Source organism: Uloborus diversus, chromosome 1 (assembly GCF_026930045.1).
Source record: "Uloborus diversus isolate 005 chromosome 1, Udiv.v.3.1, whole genome shotgun sequence".
NCBI lineage: Eukaryota > Metazoa > Arthropoda > Arachnida > Araneae > Uloboridae > Uloborus > Uloborus diversus.
In genome coordinates this window covers 207,392,559-207,403,430 of record NC_072731.1, presented here as the reverse complement: position 1 = coordinate 207,403,430, position 10,872 = coordinate 207,392,559, and the positions used below count along the sequence as shown (strand labels likewise).

At 36.6% G+C, this 10,872-nt stretch overlaps 1 protein-coding gene across 2 annotated transcripts in view; it reads left to right on the top strand.

The window, feature by feature from the left end:
- Nucleotides 1-277: 277 nt before the first annotated feature.
- The window catches only part of LOC129234144 (regulator of G-protein signaling 7-like), a 63,921-nt gene continuing 53,326 nt past the window's right edge, over nt 278-10,872 (top strand). For both annotated transcript variants that reach the window (XM_054868039.1, XM_054868038.1), the window contains exon 1: nt 278-615. In XM_054868039.1, the coding sequence (XP_054724014.1) occupies nt 550-615 (66 nt within the window). In that variant the 5' untranslated portion in view covers nt 278-549. The remainder of the gene's footprint in view (nt 616-10,872) is intronic.

Here is a 10,872-nt window from a genome sequence, read left to right as displayed (position 1 = left end):
ATACACTAACCAAACTTCAAAACTGGAAAAAAGGTAATGTAATACATGATTCACCAAAATTCGCTTCGTAAGATGCGCTTACATTTTACGGGTTTTAAGACAACAGCTGTATTCATATTAATTTCAGTAATATCTGCTGATAATTACCCATAAATTTCCGCTCATGCCACAGCACTAAAACTTATACACTTTCGATAATGTAATAAATGCTTAAAATATGTTTTAATTGTGAAGCATTTTTTTAAAATGATGCATTTTACTTTGCAGGTCCCAGATATTGTTTCCTTTGAGAACTCTTGAAATCATGTAAACTAGAGTTCCTACCACCTGACAAAATGTAACTTGCTAAAGCGTCATGCGTTGTCGTCGAAGAAATCAGTTCTTGTCCTCCAACAAACATGTAATTCCAACTTTTGAATGAAAACCATTTCTCGTCACCATGCTAATCCACTCGACTGCATCATCCGGCCCTTTACCACACTAACAGCCAATGTCGCCTGCGCCGGCGTGGGGGACTGACGACACAACCCCCCTTAGACACCTTTGAAGATGACCATAGGGTTCAACACCATGGAAGAAGTCAGAGACTGTACCCGTGAATCTGTCTTTAAAAAGGTGAGTGCTGAATTCAATAATTGCAAATTACATTAATGAATGTCATCAAATCACGTAGTGGTGTCAAAAGTAAGGTAACAAGATCTCTGGACGGGTGCGCAGATTCTACGTAGAAATAAAAATCACGCTAAAGATAACGAAGATGACTAGAGCTTTCAACCAGTACCGGTGGATGGTGTTGGGTGTCCCCCTAACTGGAAAACATGTCAGGTTGTGTGGACGGAATGATGTCCCTCCAACTAAACAATGTGATAAGGTTTTAGAGATGGAAGGTATTGGACTACCCTTCTTACAGTTCCGACCTCGCACCAAGTGATTTCCATCTTATTGAACCTTTGAAGAAACAATTGGACTTCCAGCATGGAAGATGTCATCGTCAAGAATGTAAAACCACATCAGGATGGCTTGGTGAATAGCAGCATCGGTTCTGAACTGCTGATCTCCCAAAGCATTTTTTTTAAGGTCCAAAGAGATATAAGTCACTTGATGCGAGGTTGGGACTAAAAGGAGGATGGTATCAATACCTCTCAACCTTATCACACTTCCTATTTCATTGGCGGGATATGTTTCCCTAAAAGCAGTCACTTCTGATATTTTGTCCTTTTAGTCCACACCCAGCACCATCCATCAGTTCCGATTGAAAGCTTTGACCGTGTCCGTTATCTTCAGTGTGATTTTTATTCATACAGAAAATCTACACGCTCCTCAGAGCTCTTGTTACTTTACTTTTGGAAATCTCCTCGAATAATCTGGTTTACTGATATTTACAACTTTTGCTTTCATGGAACCACTCGAGTAAAATAAGTCTTCGTCAGCAGAAATTTCCCCTTTCTTTTTCAAGGGAATCGATTCATTTTCTAGAAGATTTTTATTCTTTAACCCAACTTCTTGTTCAATTCACTTCATTTCTGCTGATAGCATATAGAAAATGACATTTTCCGACTGGCGCTTCTTCTAAGATGGTTTGACGTCATCGACTTCAACACTCGATAACTTCCTACTTCAAAATTTTTAGCATGGAAAACGCGAAAAATGTGTGACACAGTTGCTTAGGATAGCAAAAAGTTTCGGGCGTTAACCTTTATAAAATCATGTAAAACATTCTTCTTATTTAAATCGTAGTATGTATACAGACGTGAGCAAAACAAATCCAGCACCAGGCTTATTTTACATAAAAGTTATCAAGATTGCATTAAAAGTTGTTCTGGATATTTTTGTCTAAACTATCCTTCCTTATGAGTGACAAATAAATTAAAATACTTGTGTTTAAGAGCCTTGATACTGAATATTTGACAGTAAAGTACGATAAAAACGAAAATAAGTTCCGCCTTTTAAACAAAATTTTCAATGGTTGAGTTATGCAAGGGACACCATGTGTTCTTATGCTGCACATTGAAAAAACAAATTTGAGGGAAAATAATTATCCCAAAACAGTATCTGTGAGTGTAACCTATTCAGTAATGTTTGAAAGAAAATATATATTTGTGTGACATGCAATACGAAATCCTGTACATATAAGAGACAAATATGAAAAACGCAATGCATAGAAAAAACCAAGAACCTAAAGAAAAACATGTGATTGGTTTCAATGCCCCCCCCCTCCCATTAAAAAATAAAAAACACAACACTGAACAGAGTGGAGTGATGTGTTTTTTTTTTTTTTGGATCACAATAGCGATCCCAAAAATAGCATTTATGAACCTGAACTATCCATAAATGTTTAGAAAAAAAAATACATATGTATGAATGACTTGCAATACGAATCTCTGCAAACAGACTAGCATTGGAAAAGAAAAAGTCATTCTGTAGGATATGTTTTCCGAGGCTTAAAGAAAGTTACTGTAAGTCTAATGCGTTGTTTACGTGCAAAGAGGAATCAGCTGCTCTAGTCCAGCTTTTGCTTATGTAATCGTAAAAATCAACGGAAAATCTGCACCGAAAGTGGGGATTTCCGCACCCACACAAATCAAAAACAGCTGCGAAAACTTTTAGGAAGAAAAAGAGAATGAAGAAACGTCATGTGTAAAGAAAAATATAGCTACAGGGATTAAGAAGCAAATCTTAAAATTAAAGAAATGAAAAGATCCATGTAAATACAAATAGTACAGTAAAAATAGGGGTCGGACCCAAACATCCAAAAAAAAAAAAGCTAAACCTGGTGCAAATTGTTTATTACCCTCCCAATAAGAACAGGTAAAAAGTCCCACCCCATTGTGCGTCGGGTTTTTGAATGGGGGGCATCTAAAAATTGCTGTTTCGGGTATTTTTCCAGAATTTTTAGAGTAAATTTAAAGTGAGAATATTATGTTATACTAAATTTAAAAGCATGAAATTAAAGGTGTTTGACCCCCAAGAAGGATGAAATAACCCACCAATGCTACAGAGCCTCCCTATCCCCGTAAAACGAAGCAGTACCCCCGAACCCCCCTCCATACATTTCATATGGAAACATTATTTTATGCTAAGTTAAAGTTAGAAATCGAGTGTGTCCATCCTCCAAGATCGATGGTGCACCTCCTCTCAAAGCTACAGCACCCCCCCCCCCCTCCGTCAAATAAAATAAATCCTCACCCCCCTCCCCCGCCTTTTATTTCAAGTAGAAGTATTATTCCATGCAAATCTAAAATGCATTAAACCAGGACTGTCCACCCCATAAGAACATAGCTCATCACCCAAAACAAAATTATATACTAAAATATTATCCTCCCCCCCCACACCCTCTCTGATGGTGCACATTTGATTAAATGACCAGAAGAATTTCGCTGACCTGTTTTTTGCTTTCAAATGATTTCTCCTAATCTTGTCACAAAAAGTCTTCGTTATCAAGATGTTTTTTGGAATCTAGATCCTCAGCAAAATCGTTATTGTTGCAGCTATGTCTAACACGGTTTGAGCATATAATTGAGCACTTCAGTCCACTTTCAGACTTTTCAAACATTCACTATATCCAATGAACCCCTCAGAGCAAGCACAAGATTTGAGACGCAGAAAGTCTTCTAGAGCAGAAGGCTTGGCTGTTGCAACAGGACGCAGATTATATTTCTGTGGTGCTTTCTTTGCACCCATCAAAAATGACACTAGCTTTCCCATACTTACAAGTGACCTATACACTGCATTGCTGGCATATTTCCTTGAAGCTTACATATCATTACCAAAAATATGATCAAGCAGGTATCTTCCTTCTATTACATATGAGGCAGTGAGAAGCAAAGGGATGTAAGTGGCAAAATTAAAAATTTGGAGATAACCGGTACAAATGGTTGGTGAACCTCTCCTCTATCTTGGGGCAAGAAATGGTATTAGTAGACCTGGTAGTTGCTTCTATACAGCATGATTTAGAAAAGAAAATCAATGAAAGCCTACCTAGGATCTTTAAACGCGTTTTATTCAAAACTTGAAAATGTCCACTTACATCTCTTTGCTTCTCGCTGCCTCATACATGACACCAGCTGTTCGTTCTGTGATGGTGGACGAACCTTTTGCTTCAGATAATAGCACTTTAACGATACAAGATTTCTTACCTTCTGAAACCAGATTCATCGAATACTGATGGAGGATCAGCGCATAACTCGTACCAGAAGTTTTTAACAATTTGTTATTCTGTCTTTACTGTTCATACCATTCGGTGTAAAATATGGTTTGGGCTTACACGTCTTTACAGATAGTAACTACTCTCGCAACAGAAGCTAAAGACATAACTGTTTACCTCCTTTGCAAAGACATGCCACCAAATTGTTTGCCTTCACTATCCTTTGATGTTACTACCCGAACGTTAAAGATCTCATTGTAACTCATCTTATCATCAACGAGCAATACCACTACCAACTTGAGAGGGAAGAAACTTCTGGGAGCTTTAGAGACGTATTGTGATTTCCAAAATGGGAGACAAAAAGGTGTAAATATTTAGCATTCTATTGTTGTATTTGCTCTCATCAAGACTTGTTCTATCGTTGAATCACTACAGGTTCTAGACTACCTGAATTTGTCACTGTGTTAGATCGTTGCATAGCTGATGTTTGATGTGATCAAAAAATTTTTTATCGCATAATGTACTCAAAAGTTTGAGATATTGTTTCAAGTATATGTCTGCATATTTAGCATAATTCATATAACCAGCTGCGTAAAAGAGAGGTAGCTCGGTGTTTGCCAATGAGAACCCCCACCGACATAGAGGGTGCAGAATTGCAACATTGCCCGTCTTACTATTGGCAATTTTGGTTTGTCCCCCTTACGGTGATGGCAAAAGATTGTAGAAAAGTTGAAGTAAGTTAATCAAGAAGTAGGGAAACTTTGGTCAATTTGGACTTTTTTTAAGCTGCACAGGAATTTTGTTTTCCAGCGCTCTAAACAGTTTAATAACTCCAATCACAAATAATTTGGTTACTGAGCTCGCTTAGATCTTTTAGAATTATCATTCTGACATTACCATACCATTGTGTGGCATTTTGTACTTCGGAAAAGTTTGAATCAGGGAAAATTTTCCGTGAACTTCACTGCAACAGTTTATTTTAGAACGTAAATTCAGGTCCCCCCCCCCAAAAGCGATGGCGCACCTCTTAAGTGTGACGGAGTATCCATCCAGAATAAAAGCCCTCAAAAAAGAAAGAAATACCCCTTGAAAAAACTGCCTTAAAAATTTCAATGACGCAAAGCTGCTGCATGACCCCCCCCATCCCCCCCTCGCCTGTGCACCCCTGTTAATTAGAATTTTTTTCTGTGAGAGTTTATTATTTTACCATTATAGAGTGGTTTCTGCGAGGTTTGAGGATTTTTTTAAGTAATAGAAATTATTTTTATTTAAATAGAGGATTATTTCGTCCCCCCCTTCCCCCCAAAACCCGACGCGCAAAGTGCTGGGACTTTTTACCCCTTCTTGCTGGAAAGGTAAGAAGTAATTTGCAACAGGTTTCACCTTTTTTTTTTGGATGTTTGGGTTTGGCCATTTTTTGGCCTAATTTTACTGTACTAAAACAGTGGTGGTCAAAATGGTGGACACATTTGAAAATTATTAACTTTGTACCATTATTCTTTTCTGCAGTGTATACGTGATAAAATTATTTAATTATCTGTTCGTGTGTCGATTCCTTTTTTAAATTTCTGATTAAAAACTCCCTAAGCAGGGACCTATGTACTTGTTATCGAGAGAAGTTATAAGTATGGTTAAAGACAGGCTTGCCGGACGTCCCGGTTTTTAAACAAAATCCCGGTGTCCCGGCCGGTTTATTTCACGTCCCGGAAAAAGATAATTTTGAGTACAAATGGCCAAAAAGGTCTAAAAATAATTGGATGTTTCACTTGCCAAATCGATTAACTCCATAAAACAAAAAGTCGAGAAAAGTGACGAAGAAGATAGTGTTTGTCATCCATAGGAGTGAATGGGCCCTCGTGTTACATTTTCTGCCATCGCAGGATCCGAAATGTACTGAACCATATGTTAAATTTCAATTCACATTCTAAGCATTGATTAAGCACTATCAAAGTAGAAATGAGGATTTTTTTTTAAAAAGTGGAGTTAATCGATTTGGCAACTGGCATCCAATTGATTGTGAAGGATTATTTAGGATAATTAATTTATCATAACATTGGCTTGTAAAACTAATACTAGATTACCTAGTGATGATTTTTACAAGAAGATTAAAACCAAAAAAGACTGTCTAAAAAGTCCTATAAAATGAAATGTATATCTCAATATTATTCAAGTTTTTATTCCTCATTCAAAGTGTTTTTTCTAACTGAAATAAATTGCAAATATTTACGTCTCGAAAGTGAAATATTCAAATTTCTCGCTTATGTTATTTTTTTATTAACCCGGTTTTAGGTTCTAATTAGTAATTATTTATTTATAGCATTGAAAATAATTTTCCCTAGAAAAAAACTCCAAAAACCAGTCAGGGGCATGTACTCCTTTGAGTACTATCGACGCTGGGGGGGGGGGGGGAGGCTTTCGGTGTCTTGGTTGAACATTTCAGAAATCTGGCAAGTCTAGTTAAAGATAGCATCAAATAAATTGCTTCTCTCTCCATGTGAGCCGATCTCTACATTATTTCAAAGTTTACTTGTCAAAACCTTAGCGGCGCTTTTAGCTGTAGGATAGCAATAAACAAAACAGGAAAAGGAGATTGCGTTTTGAAATTTAGTTGAGATAGCGATGATTTACTTTCGTGTACAACGTTGTTGCTTAGTTGGCCTAGACATTTTATCGCTTGAACGGCATTGGAAATGAATTTTGCGATGTTGAAAAGCTAAGGGAAGAATAATGCATTTTATTTCAAAGAATCGAGAAAATTTTTACATGCATAATGTTAAGATTTATACATGCTAAAATGCAAAGTCTCTAATTATTCCTTTAAAAATGCTAATAGTTTACGCGTGTTTGAAAAGATTTTCACGAAATGAGGAGAAAATAAAGCTCTTACTTATAATTTTTACAAAAACCAACGGAACATGAAATTAGTTAGTTAAATCTTTTATAATCTGATAAATAGTATTCAGTAACTAAGTATAGTCCGACCGCAAACAAATGACCCTAGTCAATCATTTGGGAAATCGAGTCCATTCCTTAAAATAGATAGAGAAGGAGGAGAAGTCGTGTGCCATATTTTGGAGTTAATAAACATTTTGGCGAGATGAAAAAAAAAATGTATTATTAGTATATTTTCGTTATGTGATTGAAAGGTTTAAGATGCAACTTTAACTAAATTGAATTGAGGGAAAAAGTAAAAATCACAAGCTTTACATTCTTTATTGCAACCCTAATCTTGCCAATTTTCAATTGAAATTATTTATAGGAGGCGTTGTTCTCTCTAACCAATGGCTGCTAAATAAAACCAAGACCCACCAACTTACGTAGGATGTGACGTGTCCAATGAGACACCTGACTGACAGCACAAAATTAAATTATTTTACTTCTTTGACTAATTTCTTAAATTTCAAGGTGACGTATTTAAGCTCTAGAACCAATGACGAACTTGCAAATTCCGTTCCAACTTTCCTCTCCATATCGCCCCTTGACGAAAATGGACAATTCTGAAGGAAGGCGGAGCCAAGGGCAAAATCTTCGCGGTCAGACTTTAATTGCATTGAATGCTAAAAAAAAAAGGCATGTACTCATGTGCAAGCGTTGGAAGTTATCATTATTCAATTTTTGAAATTCCGCGGTGCCAGACTTTTCATTGTTGCACAAAACACTCTACGAAATTCCCAAATACGTTCAATCTTTATGTTTTTTCATGTTTTTTATGAAGACCATATGGATTCTACTTCTATGTAATGCGATTCAAGTTTGACGATTTCCATAACAAATATTTCAGTTTTTTTTCCTCAAAAACGGTCATTATCCCAAATCTTCACAATTTAAAATGTATATTTATTTATCTATACTAGTAATATATCGCACAACTAATGCAACCCCGCCACAAGTCAAAATTGTCAATTTTGAGTTGTATGCATGTCCTGGTGCTTTTTTGTTTGTTTTATTAAAAGGCAAGACAGCCACAAAAAAAAAAAAAAAACTTATTTTTGAGATGTGTCAGTGTCACTGCCACAAGTCAAAAATTGTCGATTTTGAGTTATGCATGTATACATGTCCTAATAATTTTTATTAGTTCTATTATAATTCAAGACAGTCACAAACGAAAAAAAAAATTAACCTTATTTTTGAGAAGTGTCAGTGTGTTACTATAAGAGTTTAAGCTAAGGCACATTACACTTAAATTGATCTTTCTTGAAAAGTAGTTTTTGCAGATGTGGCAGTATTGAACTAGGTGTGCGATACCGAGAGAGATCGCATTTTGTATATTTGTAAATTCCGGGTAATCTCAATAGCTACTGCACCATTTTGAAAAAGTCTTCACTATTTGAAAGTTATATAATTATGGTGATATAACATAAGCTATATATATATATATATATATATATATATATATATATATATATATATATATATATATATATATATATATATATATATAACCCCTTAAAATCCATAGTTCATAGTTCTATGTTTGCTTGAGTTCAGCCTTTAAATTGATTCGTAATATTAACAAATAAATTTCAGAAATGAGTAATTTCAGGGGTAACTGACTCACATTTTTTTTATAACGTTCAACGCAAAATATACTCATGTTTGTGAAAATTGCAACAACATAGAGGACTCATTAGAATATAATAAAATTTGTTGCACATGTTACTCATAGTGCTACAAATAAACGATCAGAATTACAGATCACTGAAATGAAAATAACTGACGTGAATTAATATGGAATGTAGCAACCCCGCGCAGCTATGCGAGCCCGTACATGTTTGTTATCGAATTATAGAGGTTTTGAATGTCACGATTCGAAATAGCATCCCGTATGGCTTCAATCTGAAGCCAAAGTTTTTCCGTACCAACTGCCAGACGAGACACATGGGCGAGTCTCAGACCAACGGCAATCCGAGACATGGTTGACGGGCGTCATATCCGGAAAACGGGCAGACCAAGAAGTAGCGTAACCTGGCGTGCACTGAAGAACACTTGAACGTTACGTGTGACATGTGGGCGTGCATTGTTCTGGTAAAACACTGCACCAGGGAAGCTCTGAATAAAGGGTAGTACCTCTGGCGTCACAGCGTCCCTGAAGCAGCGCTGCCCGTAATTCGGACTAGATGGGACTGCCCTTGATATTCAATAGCGCTCCAGACCATGGCGTCTGGCGTTATGCCGGTATGACGTCGGATTACACACTCTGGACGCGACATTTCCGTTTGTAACGTCTGACGCGTACACGTCCATCTTTATAGTGCAAAATAAATCTGGACTCATCCGAGAAGACGATCTGTTTGCTAGTTCTCACGCAGTTGGGTGTGTTGGTGGGCCCATTGAAGTCGGAAGTGACAATGGTTAAGGGTAAAGGGAATCCTGTACAGGAAAATTCTTGCATGCAGGCCCTGGCGCAGCAGATGTCCACGAACCGGGGATGCAGCAAGTTTTACACCTTTAGCCATACTCCAACGTTGTGCTAGTGTACGAGAGGGCGCTATACGGTCCATCACAGCTAATCGGGTGAGGTGTCGATAATCTCGTGGCGTCGTTCAGTTGCGTAGGCTTGCGCGAGCCTTTCGGCTAATTTCAACGTCCTCCGTCCATCTTTTACAAATACGCAACACATTTGAGGCATTACTCTATGTGCGGGCACTAATTTCTCTATACGTAATTTCACCCTCACGCATGCAGATTTTGTGGCTACATTCGAACTCCGTTACTTGTTTCTATGACGCTCTGCGTTTTGGACAAGGCATATTGAGTACTAGAGAAACATCTACCATTGGTAAATAATCATACAATGATTCCAAAACACCTTTACAGCCTTTTATATACAGAGTCTACGCCGCAGTTCAGAGGGCGTAACTCCGTCCACGCATGCGCGACGACTCTGTAATTCTAATCATTTGCATATTTTACCCTGCTATACATTTTGCTATGCAAACGACATTTTCTCCTGGATTATTGTATTTTGTATGCTGAGTTTAATAGTATAATTGAATTCTCGAAATGCATTTTGGATGATTTAAAAAGAAATTATCAAAAGCACGGTAACTTACTGACCTGGGACTTTTTAAAATGTCAGTCAATTACCGTGTTTTAAACAAATTTTAAAAAATCAATCAAATTATTTTTCGAAACATTCAATTGAACCATTAAATTCAGCTTAAAAAATATAATAATCCAAGAGAAATGATCGTTTGCACTACGTATATTTTTCGTTGAACGTTACAAAATAAACTGTTTTGCTCTAAAAATGTCAGTCAGTTACCCACGGAATTGCTCAAATATATTTTTCAGACTTGTTTCAGGCAAATAATTTAAATTAAACTTTAATCTGCCTAATGTAGATATGCAACAGAACTAGATTCCAAGTAAAATCCCTGCGAACTGAGTTCAACAGGTTAGTTGGCTCATCGTCCTAGCCTTGTCATGATTCCTAGAGATTTATTTCGATTTCCAGATTACAATTTTCAATGAAAATTTCTTTTTCCATCACCATCAACAAATTCAGAGGTCAAGCGTACAGTTTTACGCAGCACAACATTACGTGCGGGAACATTACCTTTCTTGCGGGCAATTTTATGTTGCTCTCTTTCTTGATCAGAAAATAAAATTCATCGATTTGCTTGAAAATCTCATAAAAACGAAACAAAAAATTTTGTGTACCATGATGTTTAAAAATAAACAGTACCTGCATAATATTTATTTAAGATACATAATTTTTCAAACCT